The 27,556-nt window shown below is 40.5% G+C and overlaps 1 protein-coding gene across 1 annotated transcript in view; it reads right to left on the bottom strand.

Annotated features, from left to right (window-relative positions):
- Positions 1–2,317: 2,317 nt before the first annotated feature.
- RALA (RAS like proto-oncogene A) overlaps positions 2,318–27,556 on the bottom strand; it is a 35,418-nt gene continuing 10,179 nt past the window's right edge. The window contains exons 2-5 of the mRNA XM_070424729.1: positions 24,602–24,750; positions 14,960–15,168; positions 7,757–7,931; positions 2,318–4,447 (exon numbers count right to left, since the gene is read on the bottom strand). Of these exons, the coding sequence (XP_070280830.1) occupies positions 4,325–4,447; positions 7,757–7,931; positions 14,960–15,168; positions 24,602–24,715 (621 nt within the window). The 5' untranslated portion in view covers positions 24,716–24,750 and the 3' untranslated portion in view covers positions 2,318–4,324. The remainder of the gene's footprint in view (positions 4,448–7,756; positions 7,932–14,959; positions 15,169–24,601; positions 24,751–27,556) is intronic.

The following is a 27,556-nucleotide window of genomic DNA, read 5'->3' as shown; positions in this document are numbered from 1 at the left end:
TGAAAACATTTGGGAAAATATTAATACTTATTGAAACTGGATGAAAGGTACACGGGGGTCTATTATACTATTATTCTCTTCACTCTTATGAATAACTAAATTTTCTATAGTAACAAGCTATATAGATAACATTGCCCCATGGATGTGACTCAGTGACTCCCCCCTTTTTAATCTGACAGGACTTTTTCACACCTTGATAGCACTTGCTTTACACTAGTCACAGAATCTCTCTCTCTTTTTTCTGGTTTGAAGGCTTCTTGTGCCTTTTTAAAATTTCTTTACTTTTATTATTATTTTTTTTACAAATCTCTACCAATCCTATTCACTCCAATAAGTACTTGCTGAGCATTTGTATGTGTATCTGGCCTGTGCTACCAACAGGCCATGATGGGGAAAAGCAGACAATGTAGCTAACACATTGAAGTCACAGTGCAGAGGCACCCGCAGATATTAAGTACTTGCGGCAGTAAATGTCATTGCTATGAAGAGTGTTATCCGGGAGAGCTCTGGTGTCATTGATGTAACTGTCGGGCTGCAGCCTGCAAGTCCTTCACTCCCATGGGGGTGGCTCCTTTCCGCAGGAGCCCAGGAGTCAGCTCTCATACCTGCTCCTTTACCTTCCAATTAAACAAGGCTTGCCGACCTTTTTTTTTTTTTTTTTTTTTTTGGCGGGGGCGGGGGGGCGGGGGGGGGTCCTCTCACACACTCTGGCCTTAGGAGCATTTTCTAACTGCTAGGTCCTAGGTGAAGCACCAAGCACTTCGGCTGTTTATGTTCCTTGGAGCTTTTGATAAAAGCAACCTTGTCCTTCTATTAGATTAACCATGAAAGTGAATGACAGGTCTTTCAGCCTCTTGAACAGATGTTCAGTGCCCTGCCCGCCCTCTATCCCCAGAAACGGAGTTTCTTTAAGATCGAGAATGCAGATGACCTAACCTTCCTCCCCATCCGCTTGCCATGCATCTGCAGCCCGCCACAGCTGCATGCGGGGCTGCTGGAGCAGGGCTAGGAATAGGAAATTATTTTGCAGTTAAAAACGTTGGGATGAAAGCTGCTGACCTGCCAGAGGAATGCTGCCTCTTTACTGAGGTCATGGAAAAAGCATGGCAAGACCGGCTCTACATTTGAGCTCTGCGCCTGGCTCTCCCGCCCAGCATCTGATCTATTAACAACCAGGCTGTCATGACAAAAGGCCTCTTCCGTGCAAAGCAGCCTCTGCAAGCTCTCCGAAGACAATCATTGAACAAGTGGCCGCAGCCTTGGGGAAACCAGGCATTGCCTACCTTAGTACAGGCTACTCCATAATTAATTCTAGTCTCCACTCTGCAGGGATGAGCATAGACTTGGGGGCCAGACTATTTTGCTTCCAATTCCAGGTAATCATCACTACTACTAGCTTTGTAGCCCTGGGTGTTATTCAACTGCTCTCCATCTGCAAAACAGGGTTAATGATAGCACCTCCTTCATAGGGTTATGAAATTTAAATGTATATATAGTATCTTGATATTAGATGCACTGTGAGCTTGCTGCCATTACTGTTAGGGTTGAAAATCATAAGTAGGTCTAGCCTAGAGTAAGAACTAAACTTAATCTCTTACCTTCTTTTTCTCTCCTAATGCATGTGGCTCGTAACTCACGTCCTTCACCTGACCTGTTGGATTCCCAGTAGTGCCCACAGTAGATGGTCCATAAAAATGTACTGAAAACTAAAGGTATGAAAACCTCTATTGACCTGCCACTTCTGACTTCCAAAGTATCTGCTAAAGGAGATTTCTAATACTTAAATGAATTAAAATGAACTGAAGTTTGAAAGACTGTGCTCAATATTGGACCAATCGTTTCTAACCCACAGGCTGTTTGATAGTTAACAGGCCACTATTTCTCACCAGACCCCGAATGTGAGAGAGAATGGCCGGAAGCTTGGTGAAATGGTAACAGGGTGGTTACTCCAGCAACAATTTGGAAATTAAATAGTCTCGGGGGGGATGGGGCTTCTGTTTTGCACATGAATATGAAGCTGTCACTCTATTCATGCTAGAGTTTAATGTAGTCTAAAACTAATGCACAATTTTGTGAATTTCACGGCAGCCTATCTTCTATGTAATTGTGCACGTGGGATTCTTCTATTTCTGAGCCTCGACTAAACCTGAGCAATGATAACACTGTTGTTTAGGAAATCTGGTGTTACACAAAAGAAGTCTCTAAACAGATAGCTCAAAAGATCTAGTTGTTTTCTAAATCTCTAGTAAAGATACCCAGGGTTGATAAATCTGAATTTTACATGTCATATTGTAAACATCAAGTAACACCACAAACATTTTTAAAAAAGGAATTTTATTGGTCTTTAAATGGCTCAAATTGCAAATAAAGCAACTGGGTAGTGGCATCAGCCTAAGACATGTGATGTGTCTGTCAGTTGGCTTCATAGCACCTCAGTACCCAGGAGAGGAAAGGTCTCAAAGCAAAGTCACAATGTTAGTGGTTAGGACCCCTGGTTAAATAAGACCACAATGAGTACACATGGAGAGCGCAGGGCCCACGGGGCCGGTGTGACATTGGTACTTTAATTCTGACATGGCAGCCTATGAAAAATACCAAATAAAAGATGTACATCTCAAACCCTTTCAGGACAAATATTTAACATAACAAGCCAGGTGCAATATCTAAAGAGCTGAGTTTCTAAAAAGCCTATTTTCATGAACTTTACTTACACATCTGTTACCTGGAATGCCTGAACTAATGAAATTAGGACTGAACAAAAAGGAAGAAAAACTCTGCGAATCAATTGTCTTAGCTCCGTTCCAAAAAATAAAAGAAAAATCTGACAGTGGTAGATTTCCCACTGAAATTATGTTCCTAAATAGCATGCTAGAATTCTTCCGGTGGGCACCCCACACAATGGTGACACAGGCCTAAGGTTTTACCTGTGTATGCTTGTTTTCTGCACTGTACTCAGGTTTGATTGCTTGATGTTAACTTTAAGGAAAATATAGCTACAGTGTTCATTATGAACACAAACAGGAGACAAATACACCTAATAACGCCCATATAGCCAAAATGTAATCTCATGAGTACATGTTTAAAAATTAACAGGTGGTGCCCTCCCGGGTGGCTCAGTTGGTCGGAGTGTCATCTTGTACACCAAAAGGTTACAGGTTCGATTCCCAGTCAGGGCAATCACATGAGAGGCAGCTGATGGATGTTTTTCTCACACCGATGGTTCTCCCTCCCTCCCCCTTCCTCTAAAAATCAATAAAAACATATCCTGTGATGAAGATAAAAAAAAATTTAACAGGTGGCAAGCATGAATAGTTCCCCAAAGTTCTAGTGCAAAATGCATTCGTGCTACTGATGTTTTTCCTGTGATTGCTCCGAGGAGAAAAAACCTTAACATGCTTACCACTTGCAGAAAGAGATTTCCAGCGACTAGCATCTTAAAGAAAAAGAGGGTTCACTAAAATGTAACTGGTGCTGAATCCTCATAGTCTAAAATTATCTTACAGGTATATGCTGGCCCTTCGTTTTAAACTCCCGTATTGTTAATTAAAAGCATTCAGGAGCTCTGGAAGCTTACTTTGAAGAACCAGAGTATGGCACACATTTTAAATTTGAACAGACTCCCTAGCAGTTACTTCTCAAGAACCTTTGTATTCCTTACCAGGTATAGAGTCTCTCACCAGGACACACGGGGTAATGGCCCATGGCACCAAGGAGGACACACCCAGAATGATGGAACTGGGTATTTTTAGTTTCTAAATTAAGGCATATTTAAAAATGTCCATGTGCAAGTTTACACCACTCTTCTAGGTCAATCACCAGGTAATTAATGCCGGTTCACAGATAAATTACTCTCATAACTATATGCAACAATCATGCCAATAACTTTTCTTCTATATTTTGCATAATAATGGTTTAAAAAAGTGGTACAGTTTAACTATCGTTCACAATTGTCATTTTCAAGGCAGTAGGAGACCACAACATTTTAAAATGATATAAAATAGCTTTACCTCCCACTCTCCACCCCCAGCGCACCCCTTTAACAGTTTCGTAAAGACTGCCCTCAAAACACAAGCTCATACATTACATTCAGGATCGTGATAATGTAGGCAATTATGAAGTAAGTTGAACTTTGCTTCTTGTGAAGCCACATTAATTTCTTTTTAAAGCGAATCTGACTTTCAGTGCAGTTCCAATTCATGCTTTTAGTGATACATAACAATTTCCAAAATGTTAAAGTAATTTCAGTCAATTGAGCCTTCAATGGCAATGCTTATAAATTATATTTATTAGTATGGTCAAGATAAGAAAGGAGTTTGGGCTTTGATTATAAAATGCAGCATCTTTCTCTGATTCTCTTGGCTAAACTTTTCCTTTTCTTTTTTCCATTCTTTTCTTTGCTATCTTCCATCTTTCTGGCTCGAATTTCCCTCATTAAATCAAAAAATACCTAGAAAGAAGAAAAGAAGGTAAATAAAGCAAACAGATAGTATGAGCTTGGTACTTCTCAGAATCACAGCAGTAACCCTTGGACATAATATAAGAATAAATACTTAAGGGCTGTTTGGGGAGCATAGGGAGAGGAAAATTAAAGTCTACTTCTCTACGTATATTGGAAAAATGTAAAAATTGGGAAGTTTCCTGAATTACACTTTTTGGTAAAAATGTTCACATAATATAACCTGGTCTTTCCATTCCAATTTTTAAGATAAAAGTGATGACAGCTCCAAAGATAAAACTCAATGGATTACATCTGAATTATGAAAAAGCCTAATTATAGAACACTTTGCAGATCTAAAAAGAATGTGGTACATCTATATACAATGCCATGGAAAGAACTACAAGCCCTATCCATCGTACAATTTAAAAAACAAACCACAGGCCCTGACTGGTTTGGCTCAGTGGATAGAGCGTCGGCCTGCGGACTGAAGGGTCCCAGGTTCGATTCCGGTCAAGGGCATGTACCTGGGTTGCGGGCACATTCCCAGTGAGGGGTGTGCAGGAGGCAGCTGATCGATGTTTCTCTCTCATCGATGTTTCTAACTCTCTATCCCTCTCAACTTCCTCTCTGTGAAAAATCAATAAAATATATTTAAAAAAAAAAAACCACAGAAATTGTCTATCATCATATACAGAAATGCTATTCATATAATATATAAACACACTATACATTTATATACTATATACTGTAAAAACCCTACTTATACGGGGAAAAACAAGCAAACACACTCTCCCTTAGACTCTGTATGGTGGCCTATAAATGCAAGCAAATGCCTGGAAAGATACACACATGTTGGCAGCGGTTACCTCCAGGAAGGGGAGGGAAGTAGAATCTGGGTGAAGAGTGACTCACTTTTTCCTCATACTTCTCCCTCCAAATTATGAATGTTTTTTGCACAATAAGCATATTGTATAAGCAATATACAATGAAAAAACAAACAAAATAATATTAAAAAGCCAAAGCCTTTAGCTAGAAGGGTATTAAGGTCATCAGATGAACCTGGCAGCCAGTCAGTACACAAGCAGGTATGTCGGTGGCCCTCTAATCTGGGTAATTCCTCTGTGATAGGCACAGCCTCCTGGAACAGGCTAGGCTCTAGCTCAACAACTCTGATGGTCACGAAGCTTTTTCACAAGGTGGATTCACTGACGGATTTAAATCTGCCTCTCTGAAGCATCTACCCAATGGTCCATTTGGAAACCAGATGAGGACAGGAATTTTGTAGGGAGATAAGTATCTGTTTTCTGTGACAAAACATGATACTTTTCCACTTGATAGACCGAATGGTTTAGAGCAGTGGTCGGCAAACCGCAGCTCGCGAGCCACATATGGCTTTTTGGCCCCTTGAGTGTGGCTCTTCCACAAAATACCACGTGCGGGCGCGCACGTACAGTGCGATTGAAACTTCGTGGCCCATGCGCAGAAGTCGGTTTTTGGCCTGGGCGAGTCTATTTTGAAGAAGTGGTGTTAGAAGAAGTGGGGGGTGTGGGTCAGGCGGCAACAGGAGACGCAGCGCGGGGGAGGCGCGCGCGATTCATGCACGAGTTGAGGATGGGAGGTTGGAAGGGGTCAACCTCAGCGAACATACCTCAATCAGATTGAGGACGTTTTTAGCAAAGGCCAGCTTAGCAGTAGCCTAATTAAGTTAATAACAATGTACCTACCTATATAGTTTAAGTTTAAAAAATTTGGCTCTCAAAAGAAATTTCAATCGTTGTACTGTTGATATTTGGCTCTGTTACTAATGAGTTTGCGGACCACTGGTTTAGAGTATGTTCTACAATCTGCTCAAAACATCAGTGAGGAGAAAACAAAGTATATATACACTAATGCTATGATAATGTGCAATACTGCCTTTCAAAACCCCAAACGTATAACCTTAAAACATATTTTTATTAATACTTTAAAAAACATTGGCCATAACTTTAGAGAAAACTCGTATACTGAGTAGAAATTTTATAGCATTCATTTTGTACAGATATCTTGGATCTATAGGAATCTGACCATGTGACTAAAAAAAATCTAATCAGCTTGATATAGTAATGACACTGTCTTAAGACCTACAGTAAGTGAACAAAAAAAATTGCTAATGTTTTTAACCTTCTGAATTCTGGATCAGGGCTGTAAATCTACAAGCACAAGGAGAGTTCCCTAGAACATGCTCTAGGCCACCTAGAGCAGCGCTGTTCCTCAGGCAGTGGGCTTCAGCAGTCCAGTCTGCACCACCTGGGAGACAACCAGTATGCAAACTCTCAGGTTCCACCTTGAACCAGAGCAATCAAAATCTCTGGGGAGTAAGACCCAGGAATCTGTGTCTTTAAAAAATACATATTTTTATTTATTTCAGAAAGAAAGGGAGAGGGGGAGAGGGAAACATAAATGATGAGAGAGCATCATTGATCGGCTGCCCCCTGCACGCCCCCTACTGGGGATCGAGTCTGCAACCTGGGCTTGTGCCCTTGACCAGAATCGAATCAGGGACCCTTCAGTCGGCAGGCTGACACTCTATCTATCCACTGAGCCAAACCAGCTAGGGCGGAATCTGTGTTTATCGAGCACTTGGTGGGATCTAGATGGTTGGGGGCTGAAAAAGGCCCCCCTCTCCCCAGCTCTAAGCACCTGTGTTGCCTCAGCCCAAGAGGCAGTTTTCCTAAATACTGAAGACAATCGCTGGCAGCAGGATTAAATGCACCTGGGAAGGCTCCTAGAAACAAGTAGTGTGTTCCTCATCTGGTCTCCAGGAAAGACCAATCTGAACAAAGTGGGACTATAAGGAAAGAGGGTAGGCAGTTTCCCTTTCCACTCAGGGCAAAACAGAGGTTGAGGATGGGGAGTAGAGTTATACAGAGATTTAAAAATCCTCTAATCTAGGGCTCTTTCACTTTTGAGAACTTAAATGGGGAGACAGGTGTCAGCTCTGTGGACTGATACAATTCCTTCTAAATCATCCAGCCACCAATCAAGAAAAGAAAGGGGAGGGGGAAAAAAAGGCAAGCATTCAAGCCAGGAATCCCAGCAGTGCAACAACAAAAATGTACATTTGCTATGGTGTCTCCTGTTGTAATGTCTCTTGGAAACCAAGGGACAAAGTGAAGTAAGAAATCCCTAACATGTTGCACTTGAGCATTCAGGGCTGACAAAAAAAAATCAACACATATTAAATTGTGATTTGAAAGTCTCAGAATTTCTGGACAAAATGGAACAGAGTTAAATCAAATCAACCTATTTTTAACATGGAGTACAGCAAGCCACCTTTACCTTGTCAACATTAGCTCGTGTTTTAGCAGATGTTTCCACATAGTTAACATTCCACTGATCAGCTCTGGTTTTCGCCTCTTCTACAGAAACCTGCCTTTTATCTTCTAAATCTGATTTGTTACCAACCAGCAGAAATGGAACATTCTCATCTTCTTTTACTCTTAAAATCTGCTCCCTGGATGAGAGAAAATGAGAAACATTAACATTACCTGTACTTGTTAAAATAACTAAAATACCACCTGCTTTTGGCACTTATTTGTTTCTGCATAATAACAATCAGCTCATTTATTCCATGGTAGGAAATGTGCAGCACTTCTTCCTTATTCTACCATCAACCATTTGAGTTACACATTCACTTAACTGAAAAAGGAAAAATACCCCAAGGAAGACAGTATAAAATATGGCAGGTGAAGTACGAAATAAAAGTATCAAATGCAAGTTCCCCCTGAATGCTTTCCAGAATTCCACCTAGGATACATGACCTTTTGTCATCCTATCTCCTCAGATTCCACTTGGCTAGGACAGTTCTCAGACCTTCCTTGTTTTTGATGACCTTCACAGTTTTGAAGAGTGCTGGTTAGGTAATTTGTAGAAAAATATCTATTATGATTTGTCTGATGCTTTTCGCATGATTAAACTGGGGTCATGGGATTTTGGAGGAGGACACAAATGGAGAGAACGCCATTCTTATCACACCATATCAAAGATCCAACTAAATGTTTTTAAAGCCCCACACATGCTGGAAATATCTGGACGTCAGCTCTTTAGTATAGATTTTGCATTTAGAGATAAGTTTCCAGCTTTGAAAGTGCCACCAATTTTACAGATAGCACTGCCCTTCCTAGTCATGCGACTCTGAATACAGCCCTTTTTTTTTGCCTCAGTTTTCTCATTTGTAAAGTAGGACTACAATAATATCTTCCTTATACAATTGCTGTGAGAATTAAACATAAAGTGCTTAGCACACAGTCAATATTCAGGAAATGCTAGCTACTCTTATGGATTATCATTAATCCACTGGAGAAAGATGTTTTCTTGTAAAATCAACAAACAAGAGAAATTCCAGAGACAGGTTTACTAGCTTACTATCTTACAGATGCCTCTCCTTTGAAATCAAGAGACATTGAAACTATAGAAATGTAAATACTTTAGACTAAGAGAAAATCAGAAAATTAAGGGATTAGAATGACAGATCAGCAGGTGCATCTGATTTTGTAGGACTCTTACCGTGACCTTTGACAGTATCAATCTTTGTCATGGTTTATTTTCAGGTTAGTTTATTTTGTGGCTCTTAGCATCTGCTAAATAATGCCACCACCTCCACTGCTGCTAACATTTTGAGTGCTCACAATGCAGCAGGTGCTTTAAATGTTTTAAGTGCTTCCCATTTATTATCTGATTTAATCCTCACCCCTAACTACATTAATACTAATATTATCGTCCTACTACAGATAAGGAAAATGAGGCACAGAGAACTTAAGTAATTTGCTTAGTCACAGTTAAGTAGAAGTAGGATAGGAGTTTGAGAAATCTAACTCCAGAGCACACATACAACTTCTACACTAGATACTACGGGGCCTCCCCATAATGGAATGTCTAACGGAACAAACCCTGTTCAAAAGGTTTAGTTCCCAAAAGTTAGTCATCACAAGAGACCCCTACCTCTGATACGGAATGAACACCAAGGTGTCCACTGGGCATTATGGTGAGGGTCTCCACGTTACAGGACATTTCCCCTGCATGGCAAAGTTACAAACTGGCAGAGGGAAACCTCTTTATTCTAGTTATAGTCATCAGAGCCAACCTGTGGGAGAAGATGAGGTAAAAGAAAGGTGGGAGAAAAGTGTTGATCATATGAAGACATTTACCTTTCTGAGAAAATGTTTTCAATTAGTTGTTTCAACTGAGGGTTAGGATTGATACTAACAAGATAACTAGTGATACAATATGATGTCATAAAATACTTTAATTACATAGTTTAAAAACAATGCCTTACATAAAAATGTTTAATACATTAAAAAATACACAGTAGGGAAAGGGCTGCATTTTAAAAAGAAAATTCGCCATATTCCATTTTAACAACATGAAATGGGATGGCCATATGGTGTGATAAAAGAGCCATCAGTTGTTTAACGAGAGCCAGTATTGCAGAGTTTTTAAAAGCAAGAATAGGGACCTCCTGATTTTAACTGCTTTGCCACTCCTAACTGCATGAACGGGGGGAGGTCACTGAGCCTTTGTGTGCTTCGGTTTCTTCACTGATAAATTTGGATAATATTTAACACACACACACTTTTAAGAAGTCACTAACGATATGCATTATTTATTTCATGAACTACTAAGAAAAACTGCTGCCAATTAAGATGTCATACAATATGACGCAGTCCTGATTTTAATAGATGACAAAATGTAAAAACTGTGTGTCCTAGCATCAATAGTACTACATTCACCCGATTACTGATGAAGTGATAAACACTCTGACTCAATGCTTGCAGGACACTCTTTGGATCGGAATTACTAGTTTTTCTAGTATGACTAAACTACGGACCATACATACAGTCACCTCCATCCTTCACTGATTTGTAGTTACCTTAAACATTCTTTTAGAAAGTAAAAATGTTAATAGAGTACCGAATATGGGTGAGAGGCTGAGCTGTACAGTTCTAGAGTGCTATGTTTCCTACTACTCACATGATTTCTTGCAAAAAGCATCTCAACACTCAGCATTATTGGTATTAAATTTATGACGTATCTGTGAGGAGGATTTCGGCCAATCACAATCTTTTCCCAGTGCTGGTAACACCAATTTGCTCTTACTTTCTTACCCAGTTTCCTTTGTGAACAGCAGCCTAAACCAGTGGTCGGCAAACTGCGGCTCGCGAGCCACATGCGGCACTGTAAATGTGCACCCACACGTGGTATTTTGTGGAAGAGCCACACTCAAGGGGCCAAAGAGCCGCATGTGGCTCGAGAGGCGCAGTTTGCCGACCACTGGCCTAAACTAAGATGCTAATAACTGACTTACCACTCAGTCTCACTAACCACCAGGAATATAAGAGTAACTCTAATTTGTGACTCTAGCACTTCTGGTCATATTATATATAATCATTAATTTATTTTCTTTAAAAAAAAATTTTTTTTAAATATTTTATTGATTTTTTACAGAGAGGAAGGGAGAGGGATAGAGAGTTAGAAACATTGATGAGAGAGAAACATTGATCAGCTGCCTCCTGCACACTCCATACTGGGGATGTGCCTGCAACCAAGGTTCATGCCCTTGACTGGAATCGAACCTGGGACCCTTCAGCCCACAGGCCGACGCTCTATCCACTGAGCGAAACCAGTTAGGGCAAATTTACTTCTTAATAAATACCTACAAAGCTACTATGGGTCAGGTGCTTCAGGAAGATCCAGTATTGAAATTACAGTGTGATTAATGCTATCAAAAAATGGCCATAGAAAACTTGGACGCAATGGGTTCAGAGGTGAGAAGACAACATTCTTTGAAGTTATTAATAAGTTGGTTTTATTAGCTGCTTTTCTGGATGTCAGAGAAAGATACTGCTGTGTCTAGAACATTCATACACATTTGCTTACTGTGATGCTCTCTTTAAATAGAGTTAAAGAGAGTATTACAGACTTTTAGAATAAGAAAGAACCTTTACAAACTGGTCCAGCTTCTTCATTTTTGACATAAGAAAAGTGTGAATCAAAAAAAAGCAAGAGAGTCTACTAACATTTCTATCAATTGTTTACTAAGCATTATATGTTACTAGAGGCCCAATGCACGAAATTCATGCAAGAGTAGGCCTTCCTTCCCCCAGCTGCCGACACCAGCTTCCCTCTGGCACCCGGTACCCAGACTTCCCTTGCAGCCCCAGCTTTGTCCAGAAGGTCATCTGGTCTAATTAGCATATTACACTGTTATTATTATAGACTAGAGGCCCGGTGCACAAAAATTTGTGCACTCGGCGGGGGGGGGGGGGGGGGGGGGGTCCCCCAGCCCGGCCTGTGCCCTCTCGCAGTTGGGACTCCTCGGGAGATAACGACCTGCTGGCTTAGGCCTGCTCCCGGGTGGCAGAGGGCAGGCCCAATCCCTAAGTGCAGCCCCTGGTCAGGCTCAGAGCAGGGCCGATTGGGGAGTCGGGGCGCCTCCCCGTCATGCACAGAGCAGGGCGGATCGGGAGGTTGCGATGCCACCCTCAGTCACGCTCAGGGTAGGGCCGATTGGGGGGTTGGGGCACCGCCCCCTGTCACACTCAAGGCAGGGTTGATGGGGAGGTTGCAGCGCCACCCCCTGTCACGCACAGAGCAGGGCCAATCAGGGGGTTGGGCGCTGCCCCCTGTCATGCACAGAGCAGAGCCAATCAGGGGGCTGGGGCGCCGCACCCTGTCACACACAGAGCTGCAGGGCGATCAGGGGGTTTAGGCGCTGCCCCATGTCACCCTGATCCTGGTGCCAGGAGCCTCGCTGCTCCGCTGATCCTGGTGCCGGGAGGCATATTACCCTTTTACTATATAGGATAGAGGCCTGATGCATGGGTGGGGGCCGGATGGTTTGCCCTGAAGGGTGTCCTGGATCAGGGTGGGGGTCCCCACTGGGGTGCCTGGCCAGTCTGGGTGAGGGGCTGAGGGCTGTTTTCCAGAAGCGAGTGACTGAAGCTTCCAACCGCTCCTTGTTTTCTTTTTTTTTAATTCTGGGCCAGCTTTAGCTCTGAGGCCTCGCTGCTGAAAACATCGATACAAAGTTTCGGTCCGCTGGCTTTTAGTCCGGCTGGTTTCTGGTGTTTTGTTTAGCTTCTTATTTGCAACATAGTACATAGTTGCTTAGAGTTGTAGCTGAGAGGCCGGCAAGTGAGGCGGGGAACGTTAGAGTCCGCAGCAAGCAAGCCTCATGCTTGCTTCAGTGCCTGGCTGCCGGCCGCCATCTTGGCTGACAGTTAATTTGCATATACTCACTGATTAGCCAATGAAAAGGGTAGCGGTCGTATGCTAATTGCCATGTTTCTCTTTTATTAGTGTAGACTAGAGGCCTGGTGCACAAAATTTGTACATGGGGGAGGGAGGGTCCCCTCAGCCTGGCCTGCACCCTCTCCAATCTGGGACATCCCTCTTGCAATCTGGGACTGCTGACTCCTAACTGCTTGCCTGCCTGCCTGCCTGATCACCCCTAACCCCTCTGCCTGTCTGTCTGATCACCCCTAACTGCCTCTGTCTGCCGGCCTGATAGCCCCTACCTTGCCCCCTGCTGGCCTGATCAACTCTAACTTGCTCCCCTGCCAGCCTGATTGCCCCTACCTTGCTCCCCTGCTGGCCTGATCAACCCTAACTGCCTCTGCCTTGGCCCCCGGCCTAAGCTGCAGTCTGGCTTCCCTCTGTGGGAGGCGACCTGGTGGATCAGGGGAAGGCGCCGCCCTCTTTACCCCGCTGCTGCTGCCACTGCTGGCCTGAGCCTTGGCCTGGGCCTCGCAGCAGCCGCCGCAGCTTTGTCCGGAAGGACGTCCAGATGGTTGTCCAGAAGACATCCGCTCTAATTAGTGTATTACCCTTTTATTAGTATAGATATGCTAGCAACTGTGCAAATTACAGGTGATAGGAACACTGACATGGATAAGAAATGAGTTCTGCTCTCAAGAATCTTTACCTATAAATCAAGCTCAGTATAAGTGCTATTGGAGCCGGGGAAAGTACATAGCAAACAGAGATGAAGAAACAATGGATTCCACCCTGAGAGGGGGAGGACCAGAAAGACTACACAGAGGAGCTGACATCCGTGGTGCACTTTGCAGGTTTGACCATGTGGACTGACAGTCCCCAAAACCCCCTCCGATAATCGCTGGTCAGTCATTAGGACATTGTTGTTTATGAGAAGGGCAACATACTGGAGGTACAACAGAGGAGTAATGAATGATTCACTGTTAGCAATAGCCCAAGAGTCTTTCTCTTGGCATAAAAATACCTTATTTCCTTGAAATACCACTTTGGCTTTGGTGACTATGGTGATAAAATTTATTCCATTACCTACAATAGAACCTGCTATGACACAATAAGCACTCAAATATTTGCTGAATGAATAAGCATTGACATTTATGTAACTTTCAACCTGTCTCCCAGTGTTACAAGCTACCAGAATCTGCCACCCTTTGCACTTTACCACATACAAAACTGCTTCCTTAGAGAAATCAACAAACTTAATTTTGTAAATAAATCCATTATTTTAAAAGGTTCTCAACGATATGCTTTTGTAAAGAATGTTCTTCTAGAATCCTTTAAGTTCTTGAGACTTTCAAGTGTACATAGAAAGGAATACTTTGTATACACCCAGATTCAGTTCTTTACTCAGCCATCTGAAATAATTTCTTTCCTCAACTGTAGAAGTCCTTGTTCTTCAGGCTCGTCTATTTCATGAAGGCCTCGCCTGGGTCCTCTGTAATGACACTGTTCATGTCTCCTACTTGTCACTAACTTGCTTTTGGTTTCATGTCTTACTCAACTAAGCTGTATGAAGCTTGAAAACAAGACATGCTTCTTTTGTGTCCCCCATACCAAAGCAGGTACTTAACACAGAAATAAAAACATATAATTAAAGAATACTTTTGATTATGCATGTAGAATTTATGAGACTACTCAGGAGCTTATTTATGTTACATTTCTCTTGGGTATAAAGAGAGCCCCTCTCTCCCATACTCCTCTCTCCATCAAACCAAATGGATGTCAGATTTTGATTAAGCAAATGGTAAATAAGGTAGAAAAGATATTACACAAAATAACCTAGTGTGCCAATCTACAATTAAAAATCTCATTTCATGCTGTCAGGACATCTATATTGTGAGGAGGATGGCAATTCGCCTGCTGAGCACTACACAGGTGCTGAGAAAACAGTGACTAATGAAGAAAGATTTAAAATGTGGGTCAGAGCTCCATTATGTGATCCAAATGTCAACTATTACGGCAGCAGTAACACTCTATTTCAAAGAGAAATACTACTATGATGCATGAAGAGACTACTGTAATGTTGGGTAGCGAGGCTGTCACAAACTCAAGCTCCAATACAGCTGGAACTGGGATAGCATCTGCGTATAAGTACATAGTGGACAGATAGACAGAGTGAAAGCCTACCAAATAAGAACCTCTTGTTGTCCACATGTTTCTGGGGAAGAAACTGTTATGCAATAAGAGCATCAACATTACTCCCTGACATACCTGAAGTCAGCTGTGGCTGCAAAGGATTCCATTTCTGTAATAGAGAACACACAGAGGAAACCTTCCCCGCTCCGGAAGTAGTTGTCTCTAATGGCAGCGTAGTCCTCCTGCCCAGCTGTATCCAAGATATCGATCTGCACTTCCTCCCCATCCAGCACTACCTTTTTCCGATAGCTGTCTGCTTTGGTAGGCTCATAGTCCTCCACAAACTAAAAAAGATGAAAAATCCATTTAAAAATTAGCTTTACTTTTCAAAACTTCTTATTTTGAAATATAAATTCACATGAAGTTTCCAAAATAGTAGAGAGGTCCTGTACCCCCATTCAGTTTTCCCCAATGGTAAAGATGGTATTAATTTAAGTTTTCATTTTAGACAATTTGGCAGCTTCCTCATTTGTAATAAGTGAGGCTGTTTACAGCTTGAAATGTGTGCCTTTTTTCTTCCTTAAAACACTACCTGCAAACACTATTACATAAGTATAGGCATACCTTAGAGATATTGCAGGTTTGGTTCTAGACAACCACAATAAAGCAAGTTGTAATCTTTCTGTTGGTGGAAAGGGTCTTGCCTACAATTTGGGAAACAAAACCTGTGAAGCGCAGTAAAGCGTGGTGCTATAAAATGACGCATGCCAGTATTGTATTAAATGTGTAAGAATCCCTTTCTATGTGACTCTAAATATCAATTTTCACGCCAGAATTGTGGAAATAAGGAAATAACTTGAAAGTAAGTCTTTATTTAGGTAAACACTGAAAGTACCATTAAATCTTTTCTTTCTCCAAAATGAATCAAGTCAAACTGGCTTATACTTCTCTGCAGAATGTCAAATCTTGAATTTTGAGATTTCTTCTCAAACTTTTGATATATATATTTAATCCTCATCCAAGGATATTTTTCCACTGATTTTTTAGAAAATGGATGAGAGGGAAAGACCTCTGTCTGAAGTACTGATGTGAGAGAAACACACAGACTGGTTGCCTCCTGCATGCACCCCGACCAGGGCCTGGACCAGGGAGGAGTCTGCAACCAAGGTACGTGCCCTTGCTGGAATCAAACCCAGGACCCTTTGGTCCACAGGCCGATGCTCTACCCACTGAGCCAAACAGGCTAGGGCTGATATTTTTAAATAGTAAATTAAACAACTTTACATGCCCACTTCTATTTTCAACCTCATGAATCTCACCTTGATATTTTCATCAGTGCATTATTGTTAGTGTGAGTCTATATATGAACACACTTTTATTAGTTCCTATAAATATTTCATTCTTTAATACTCTCTCATTTATTTACTCACTGTCTATATCCTCCTGCTAGCATTTAACCTCTAGGAGCAGGTGCTGACTACTGGGACTTATCACTATATCTCCAAAGTCTAAAATAGTGCCTTGTACATTTTAGACACTCAATAAAGAATTATTTTTTAGAAAATGAACAGAGTGTGTTTATAACTATAAAAGCTATAGAACATTCTATCATATTTACATGCTAATGTTTTATAAATATTTATGAACATCAAATGAATATTTATATTTATGAATATTAAATGAAGGCTTAACCATTCATCAAAGGTCAGGATTGTGAATATTATTACTTTTGACCTCCTTATTGTCAAGGAGACGGATTTAGGATTAGGTTGAAAGAGTAGCTAGGTTTCGGTCAGAATTGCTGAGTCGGTAAACTCTGTGCTCTCCTCCTCCCATGACCCCACAAAATTACAACTAAATTATAGACCAACCATTACTGAGATGAGACCACCTGAAGACTAGCTGCACACACGTCCTAAAACTAAGGGTATAAAGAATCCATATCCAGACTGGTAGGATGGGTGAAGACGTGAAACGGGCAGGCCCCACATTAAGTATCAGGAGGGGTATCTTGGCTGTGGAGGTCCCCCTGAGGAGGAAGTGGATCCAGCCTTATACCAGGCTCTGCAGACCGATGTCTGAAAGAGGAGCCTGCACATCTGGCTGTGCATTTGAGAAAGACAGGGGACTGCTGGAACTGATGTGAACTTCTTGGGAGGCCAGCAACAGAGTCACTCACTTACAAACTCAGTAGCTCTAAGTTTCCATGCAAGGACAGCAGCTTGAAAACCACTGGCAACATCTGGGGAGGAACTTAACTGACTGACTTCAGGAAGGGGGCTGAAGGGGGAGAGATCAGGGCAATTCTCTCTGTGGACAGAAAAGCTGGCAGGTGCCACCGTTCCTTTGTTGAACTCCCCCCTCAACCTAGCCAGCCAGGCACAAGTGGGAGCCAAATCTGTGCTCTCCTTTAACCTGGCTAACACCATGCACCCCACCCTGATGATTCCAAGACCCTGTCCCATCCAACTCACTTGCCCAGCCCAAGCCTCTTCCAGCAACTCCTACAGAAAAGTACCCTGCCTTGGCTACTGCTGTGAACTTTCCCAAAATGTCTGAAAGATCCCCAAACCCCCAAAAGCAGCAGTGACCTTGGTGTACCTTGTAGCTCTTGTAAGCAGCCCCAAGCCCAACAAAAGTGGTGACAGGTCTCAACTTACACTGTTAACTCCCATCAACTTGCACTGCTAACTCCCATCAACTTGCACTGTTACCTCCCATCAGCAGACCCCAAGCCTGGCATAAGCAGTAGCCAGTGTTGGCCTGGAACACAGCTTTAACTAAGTAGCCACAAACCTGGCAAGGTGATGCCTGGTCTCAATTTGCACTATGGTGCCCATCACAGGGTCCCATGACAGGAACGAGTAGCGCCCAGCCTCAGCAGACAGTGTAGCCTCTCCCAAGCATCTCCAAATCCAGCGCCAGTGGCAACCAACTATACATCACTTTGAAGCTTCTACTTGGGAGACCCCAAGCATGAAACAAAAGGCAGCTGATCTTGACCTGCACTGGAGCCCTTTCCAGGAGGCTCCAGACCCAACATGCCCAGTGACCAGTATCAAAACACACCACAGCATCTCTCTAGCAGCTCCACAAATGACAAACCTAAAGGCCACACTCAGTGGGCACCAGTGCCCCACTAAAGCAACTCTTGCTCCAATGGGTCTTTCAAGCTGCTGCCCTTGCATGCCTGCTACTGTCACAGTCACCCTCATAGGCAGTCAGCCCGAGGTCAACCCCACTCACTCACATGCCAACAGCAACTGAACCCCAACTACAACTGGTGGGCACACACAACCCACACAGAAGACATTCCTGGGGCACCAAGCACAGGTGACCAGGAAGACTGTATTACTGGGCCCCATAGGACACCTTCTACATAAAAGATCACACTATCAAGACCAGGAGACATAGCAAGATCTACTTAAAAACAGACACAAACATACACACACAACCAAAGTGAAGAGACAAAGAAACTCTTCCCCAAAAGAAAGGACAGGACAAAATGCCAGAAAACTAAGTAAAATGGAGACAAGCAATCTATCACATACAGAGTTCAAAACATAGTTATAAGAATGCTCAAAAACCTAGGGGAAGAATAGATGAATTCAGTGAGAACTTACACAAAGTGATAGAAACCATAAAAAAGAACCAGTCAGAAATGAAGAATATAATAACTGAAATGAAGAATGTGTTAGAGGGAATCAACAGCAGATTAGATGAAGCAGAGGACAGAATCAGCGATGTGGAAGACAAGGTAGAAGAAAACATCCAATCAAAACAGCAACAAGGAAAAAAGAAAAATATGAGACTAGTTTAAAGGACTCCTGGGACAACATCAAGCATAACAACATTCACATCACAGGGGTACCAGAATAAGAAGAGAGAGAGCAAGGAATTAGAAACCTATTCAAAGAAATAATGAATGAGAAGTTCCCTAACTTGGTGAAGGAAATAGACATACAAGTCCAGGAAGTGCAGAGTCCCAAACAAGATGAATCCAAAAAGGCCCACACCAAGACACATCATAATTAAAATGCAAAAGGTTAAAGACAAAGGGAGAATCTTCAAAGCAACAAGAGAAAGGCAATTACCTACAAGGCAGTTCCCAAAAGACTGTCAATTGGTTTCTCAACAGAAACTTTGTAGGCCAGAAGGGAATGGCACAAAATATTCAGTGATAAAAAGCAAGGACCTACAACCAAGATTACTCTACCCCACAAGAATCAAAGCAGAGAGACATAAAGAGCTGCCTAGATAAGAAAAAGCTAAAAGTGTTCATCACCACCATGCCACTATTTTAAGAAATGTTAAAGGGAGGAGGAGGAGGAGGAGGAGTAGGAGAAAGATCAAAGGTATAATAATAAAACAGCAATAACTGCATAACTATCAATAACTACATTAAGTGTAAATTAATTAGTGCTCTAGTCAAACGACATAGGGTAGCTGACTTGATAAGAAAACAAGACCCAATATATGATGCCTACAAGAGACCCATTTCAGATTAGATACACCTTGACTAAAGAAAAGGGATGGAAAAAGATATTTCAGACAAGTGAGAGCAAAAAGGAGAGCTGGAGTCACAATACTTACAGCAGACAAAATATACTTTAAAACAAAGGCTATACCAAAATAAAGAAGAGCACTTCATAACCATAAAGGGAACAATACATAAAAAGGACAGAACACTTGTAAACATCTATTCACCAAATGTAGCAGCATGTAAATACCTAAAGCAAATATTGACAGCCATAAAGAGAGAGCTCAACAGTAAGACAGTAACAGTAGGGGACTTTAACACTCCATTGACAACAATGGGTTGAACATCCACATAGAAAATCAGCAAGGAAACAGTGGCCTTAAATGATGCATTAGACCATATAAATTTAATTGATATTTTTAGCGCACCTCACCCCAAAGCAGAATATACATTCAAGTGCACACAGAATATTTTCCAGAACAGACCACATGTCAGACCACAAAACAAGTCTCAATAAATTTAAGAAGATTTAAATCATATGAAACATCTTCTCTGACCACAATGGTGTGAAATTAGAAATTAACTACAAAAAGAAAACTGAAAAAACACACAAACATGTGGAGGCTAAATAATGTGCTAGTAAACAATGAATGGGTTAACAATGAGATCAAGAAAGGTATCAAAAGATACACTAAGTCAACCCAAAATCTATGGGACAAGATAAAGCAGTTGTAGAGAGAAAATTACAGCAATACAGTTCTACCTCAAGAAGCAAGAAAAATCTCACTTTATTCCTAAAGAAAATAGAAAAATAAAGCCAAAAGTGATTATAAGGAAGAAGATAATAAGATCAAAGCAGAAAATTTTTTTTAAAAGATCAATGAAAGCAAGAACTGGTTCCCTGAAAACATAAACAAAACTGATAAGCCTTTAGCCAGACTGATCATAAAAAAACAGAGAAGACTAAAATTATTAAAATCAGAAATAAAACTGACAACTGATACTACAGAAATATAAAGAATTATAAGAAAATACTATGAACATTAGTATGCCAACAAATTGGGCAACCTGGAAGAAGTAAAAGATTCCTAGAAACATACAATCCTCCAAGATTGAATCAGGAAGAACCAAAAAATCTGATGAAATCAAATCAGTACTCAAAATACACCCAACAAACAAAAGTCCTGGAACAGATGGACTTTTACCAAACATTCAAAGAAGAATTAACATCTATCTTTCTTAACCTATTCAAAAAAAATTGAAGACGAGGAAAGACTCCCAAACTCATTTTACCAGGCTAGTATACTCTGAAAAAATCAGACAAAGAAAATTCTAGCCAATATCCCTGATGAACTTAGAGGAAAATCCTCTACAATATATTAGCAAGTTGAATTCAGCAATACATTAAAAAGATCATACACTGTGATCAAATGGAATATATTCTCAGGATTCAAGGTTGGTTCAATGTGAACAAATCAATTAACATGATAGATAACACCACATGAATAAAATGAAAGCCCTGTCTGGTTTGGCTCAGTGGATACAGTGTTGGCCTGCGGACTGAAGAGACCTGGGTTCAGTTCCGTCAAGGGTATGTACCTTGGTTGCAGGCTCCATCCCTGGCCTTGGTCAGGGTGTATGCAAGAGGCAACCAATTGATGTGTCTCTCTCACATCAATGTTTTTCTCTCTGTGTCTCTTCCCCTCCCTTCCACTCTCTCTAAAAATAATGGAAAAAAATCCTCGGGTGAGGATTAAAAAAGACAAAAAGGAAGGTAAAAATAATATGATCACTTCAATAGGTGCAAAAGCATTGACAGAATCCAAAATTCATTCATGATAAAAACTCTCAGGAAGTGAGGAGGATGGGGAACCAAATCTTAACATAATAAAGATCATCTATGGCAAACCCACAGTTACCATAACTTTCACCATAGCAATCCGATACGGGGAAAAAAAGGCATCCAAATGAATTCCGTAAAGTAGCAGGACACAAAATTAATATTCAGAAACTGGTTGCATGTTTATACACCAATAATGAATTGTCAAAGAAATTAAGAAAACAATGCCATTTACAATTGCATTGAAAAGAATAAAATATCTAGAAATAAATTTAATCAAGGAGGTAAAAGACCTGTACTTGGAAAACTAGAAGACACTGAAGGAATAAAAGAAGATACAAACAAATGGAAGGATATTCTGTGCCCATGGATCGGAAGAGTTAATACTGTTAAAAATATCCATACTATCCAAAGCAATCTACAGATTCTATGCAATCCCTATCAAAATACCAATGGCATTTTTCACAGAATTAGACCTAAGAATCCTAAAATTTATGTGGATTCACAATAAACTCTATATAGCCAAAGCAATAGGGAGAAAGAAGAACAAAGTCTGAGGTATCATGCCACTTGTTATCAAACTATACCACAAGGCTTTTGTAATCAAAACAACATGGTACTGGCATAAAAACAGACATAAAGATTAATGTAACAGAATAGAGAGACCAGCCATGCTTCTGTGGTCAACTAATACATGAGAAAGGGGACAAGGATATATAATGAAGTAAATATAGTGCATTCAATAATTGGTGTTGGGAAAATGACAAACACATGGAAAAAAACCGAAACTAGACCACTTTCTTAAACCATAAACAAAAGTAAACTCAAAATGGGTTAAAGACTTAAATATAAAACCTGAAATCATGACATTCTTAGAAGAAAAATAATAGGCATTAAACTCTTTGACATCGGCCCTAGCAATATTTTGGGGGGCTATGACTCCTCAAGCAAAAGAAACAAAAAACGGGACTGTATCAAACTAAAATTTTTATTACAGTGTAGAAAACCATCAACAAAACGAAAACTTACTGAATGGGAGAAGATATTGACCAGTGATGCATTCGATAAGAGGTTAATATGCAAAATTCATAAAAAACTCATACAACTTTTCACCAAAAAACCACCAAACAATCCAATTACAAAATGGGCAGAGGACCTGAACAGACATTTCTTCAAAGTGGTCATACAGATGGCCAATACACATAAGAAAAAATGCTCAATGTCACTAATCATCAGAGAAATGCAAATTAAAGCCAGAGGAAATACAACCTCACACCTGTCAGAATGCCTATCATCTATAAATCAACAAACAACATGTTGTGTAGAAAAGAGAACTTCATGCACTGGTGTTATAGGACTCGAAATTGGTTCAGCCACTGTGGAGAACAGTATGGAGGTGGTTCCTCAAAAAACTAAAAATAGAACTGCTACACGTCTCAGCAATTCCATTTCTGGGTATTTATCTGAAGAAATCCAAACCACTAATTTGAATAGACCTATGTACCCCAATGTTCACTGCAGCATTATTTACAATATCCAAGATATGGAAGCAACCGAAGTGTCTACTGATAGATGAATAAATAAAAGAAGATGTGGTACATATATACAGTGGAATATTACTCAGCGGTAAGAGAATGAAATCTTGCCATTTGCAACAACATAACATCCTTCACTTAGATTAATATTCTAAGTGAAGTCAGAAAGAGAAAGACAAATACTATATGATTTCACTTACATGTGAAACCTAAAAAATAAAATAAATGAACAAACAACACAGACACAAACTCATAGATATAGAGAACAAACTGATGGTCTCTATATCAGAGAGGGGTTTGTGGAATGGTTGAAAAATGTGAAAGGAATTAATAAGTACAAATTGCCAGTTATAAAAATAGTTATGGGGATGTAAAGTACAGCACAGGGAATAGGGAATATTTTAATAACTATGTATGGTGTACTAGATGGCACTAGATTTATCCGGGTGATCATAAGTTATTTAAATGTCTACTCACTATGGTGTACATGTGAAAGTAATATAATATTGTATGTCAGCTATAATTGAAAAATGAATTATAAAATTTTTTAAAAGATGACAATGATTTTAACCAAGAAAAAGGAAATATTAATTAGGATGCTAGAGCAAGTACTTTGTGGAAGAATGTCTTGTAAGCCATAATTTTTGAAAAAGGAAACCATTATTCTTACCACTTGACAAAGTGTAGTTTGTACACTTTGATTTTTTTAAAAAAGAAGAGCCCTAGCCAATTTGGCTCAGTGGAGAGAGCATCAGCCTGCGGGCTGAAGGGTCCCAGGTTTGATTCTGATCAAGGGCACATGCCCAGGTTGCGGGCTCGATCCTCAGTGGAGGGCATGCAGGAGGCGGCTGATCAATGATGCCCTCTCATCATTGATGTTTCTATCTCTCCCTCACCCTTCCTCTATGAAATCAATAAAAAATAAATTTTTAAAAAAAAGAAGAGTAGCTGTTAAAATGAATAGTATGGACAACAGAATTGAACAGATAAATTAGTAATTTCATTTAAAGTACTATTTCAATTTCCCCTCTGTTTAAATTTTTTATTATAGTCACTGACAAGTGAGACAGCTGATAGATTTAAGATTTTTGTGTGTATGAAAAATATGGTATAGAAGGATGCAATAGAAGAAGACATGGGGTGGTAGAAATCTGCAAGATTTTTTTCAAGAGACCAATTTAAGCAGGTTGAATAACCTCTTTGAGGGTTTGTTTTCTCATCTGTAAAATGGGAATACCACTACCTACCATGCAGGACTTTTATGAGCATTAGGTAAGAAAGAGTAACCACAAAACCCTGCTTTTATTAGAAGAACTGAGGATAAATGCTTAAATTAGGTGACCAACTCTTAAATTATTTAGACTTAATAATAGTCTTCCAGGGAAAGAATCTGGATCGATAAAGTCTGATATATTATATGCACACAAATCTGATAACCTGTCTAGCAATTACATTTTAGGCATACAGCCTTTACCTGTTTAATGGTGAATGTAGTACCATGCCAAATACACAATAAAGAACCTTTTAACTGAAGTTATTATAGGACACCTTATGTATGTTAACCTCAAGTCTCAATTAGGTACTATATTCACCAGTTCTATTAATTCAAGGTGAGAACTGCCATTAAAACACTAAAAATAAAGGCCCAAGTTAGATTGCTTAAGAATAGGTACTGTTTCTAGATCTGTGTTTTTTTTTGTTGTTTTTGTTTTTTTTTTAAGGATAAGGTTTTTATGAACTTTGAGTTCTTGACTTGGTATATAAATCTGTATATAAATGTTGGTTCTGAATTTAAAAAGGAAAAAAAAAGATTAATAGTGTTCAAAGATTCAAGGAATTAATCCAAAACAGCACCAAACTAAGCTAGAGAAATACTCTCTGAAAGCCCAAACTTTGATATCCATTATAAAATTAGGACTTACCTCATCATACATGAACTGCAGAGTCAGAGCGGACTTGCCAACACCACCACTGCCCACCATGATGACTTTGTGTAAGGCCAAAGAATTCTGACCCTTGGGCTTATTTGTGGCCATCTTATATCAGTTTTCACCAAAGGAGTAAGGAGAATCTAAAAAGAATGAGAGAATAAGTAATACTCAGTATATTCTTCTTCAGAATCCAGTAAAGGAAAGAGGTATGATGTCCTTATGCTTCAAGATACTAGTTTTCATCCTGCAGTGATTTTAAACAGATGGCAAATGAAATGTGCTCATTTAAGGGAAAAACCACTTATCAGAGAACAACACCTTGCCAATAAAACAAGTATATAACTCAAGGGCATTTCTCTTATAATAGTTTTTAGTAATGAGCTGTGACCAAAAGTGAAAACATCCCAGTGCAACCACATGTTGACGATAATAGACTTGTATGAGAATATAATCACATAGATTATGAAAACCGGTTAAATGATCACTTTGTTTTCATATTAACCTCTATTGGCAATAATTGAAGAGATATTTTTCTAGTTCCAGTAAGAAACTGGACAACAAAAGAAGAATGCCAACTGAAAGGCTTATTTCAGTTTAGAAAAGAAGAAACCACATCCCAGCAAATTGGTAGTAGAATTATGAATAGAATCCAACACCATCTACCCCAACTCCAAAGTATCCTAGCACTGGAATGTTGGGTGGATGGCTAATAAACAAATGTTTCAAGTCCTGGGTCTTGTGCCCTTCTGTGGAACAAGCATCATTTGTTTACTACGTGCATGTGCTCAGCGTAGAAAGGCCAGGTTCCTTCAGAAGCTGTACTGGTGAGGTACATTAATGGTACCCAGTTACCTTTGACTATGGTACCAGGTCTTAGAAAAGGAGGCCACGAGGTCACAACAAACACTGACTGTGTGGAGGACCAAACAAGAAGAGTTTATCTTATTAGGAGATCCGGGGACTTACCTTTCTTCTCAGCATCTCTTTGACTTATTTTGGCCACAGATACAGCTTTCCCAAGTTGCCGCTCACAGGACCACACCCCATCCTGCCTACTTCCCTATATTGTGCTAATCTCTCCCAGCTTAGCTGCATCAGACACACACTGGTCTCCCTTCAGTTCTTCATATGCTCTTCTCTACCTCTTAGCCTTTGCTATACAGTTTCTTCCATTTGGCACATTCTTATTCTAGCTGGCAAACTCCGTTTTAGGATTTCAGCCTTGCCTGAAAATCTCAGTCTAAATTAGGCTCTTCCCTGTCCTTTGTTCTCTTTCCTTGGGGGCCGTGGGCAGTTGGCGGGCTTACCCCACCTCCTATCGGGGTGGGGGGTGCCAATCAGGGGTGGGGGTGGCCGCGGGGAGGGGCCCCAGGTGGTTGGCGGGCTAGCCCTGCCCCCTGGTTGAACTCTGGTCGAACTTTCGGTCGAGGAGATAATTTGCATATTACCCTTTTATTATATAGGATTATTATATAGGATAATTGCACTTTGGGAAAATGTCTTTGGGACCCTCTTCCTTTTCTAAGTCACAGACTATATTTTAAACTGTTGTGGAAGGAAAATTGTTTTAACCCAGTTGGTATAATTGCTAAATGTTTTGCTTTAAAAATGAGCACACAGCTCTGGCCCATGTATCTAAGTGGTTAGAACATCAGCTCGAGAACCGAAGGGTCACAGGTTCGGCTCTGGTCAAGGGCATGTACCTGGGTTTCAGGTTTCCCTGGTTGGGGCATGTTGGGGAGCAAACAATTGATGGGCTCTCTCACATCAATGTTTTTCTCTGTCCTCGGTCCCTCTCCCCCCTTCCAACCAGTCTCTCTAAAATCAATGGAAAAAATATCTTCCAGGAAGGATTAACAAAACGAAAAATGTACACACACACAATTTTAGAGTATTAATTGATATGGTAACACCCTGAGCTCATGTGATACTTAATGTTTTAAAAATAAAACCATAGTTAAGAAGCCATGAAATGATTACAGCTACTGAGTAAGGATTATAATAGTGAGAAAGAAGTAATTTCCTGATTTATTTAGACATACCAGCAGCAGCACGCTCTGTAAACTTGTGTAGGCTTGGTTTACACTTATCTGAAGTGTACTATTTTCACTATTTCTGAGCAGTGGTAGTCAGTCAGAATAGAATGATCATGTCCTTGGTATCCAGGAAAAAGAGGGACTCAATCCTGTTGTTTGAGTTGAATTGAACTTCGAGCCTTCAAGTGTGGATTCTTTACGGTACATTTCACAGTTTAAGCTGCTTCTGCTAACATGATCTATATACATAAAAACCTAAGGGAACGGCCAACCAGTCAATCGTTACCTTAACTTAGCCTACTGTCTTTTGCACCTACCATAACATACCTTTGGAATGGCAGGGTAACTCTCCTTTTCCCAGACCCCTCAGGGCACAACCAATGCACCCCATGAAGACCATAATTCCTCTCACTGCTATTATCATGCTAATTGTTGACTATTAACTATCCTGTACCCACCTATGTAAAAGATGTATATGTCTATCACTTTACTTTTAATCCAATCCCCACTTTGCTTCCTCCCATCTCCCTTATCTATCACCAATGGACTTCATGTAACTCACTTTTGTCTTCTCTCTTGACTGTACTGAATAAAATAAAGTGCAAAACTGCCATTTCTGAAGCATTATCTCAATCTGTTGAGATTTTGCTTCTCAGCAATTATTGACAGTTTGGTTCAAATAAACTCACAAAAATTCACTATAGGTTCGAATGTTTCTTATGTTGTCGAGAGAAAGACAAATCCAATATGATCTCACTCACATGTGGATCTGAAAAAAAAAACACAAGCTCATAATTGCAGAGACCTGACTGGTATTTCCCAGAGGCAGGGCAAAATAGGTGAAGGGGACCATAAGGTACAAACCTCTAGTGCAGGGGTCCTCAAACTATGGCCCGCGGGCCACATGCAA

This window comes from Myotis yumanensis, unplaced genomic scaffold (assembly GCF_028538775.1).
Source record: "Myotis yumanensis isolate MYYU_CA2020_CCGP unplaced genomic scaffold, mMyoYum1.0.hap1 SCAF_9, whole genome shotgun sequence".
In the NCBI taxonomy this organism is placed as follows: domain Eukaryota; kingdom Metazoa; phylum Chordata; class Mammalia; order Chiroptera; family Vespertilionidae; genus Myotis; species Myotis yumanensis.
This window is presented reverse-complemented; position numbering and strand designations above follow the sequence as displayed.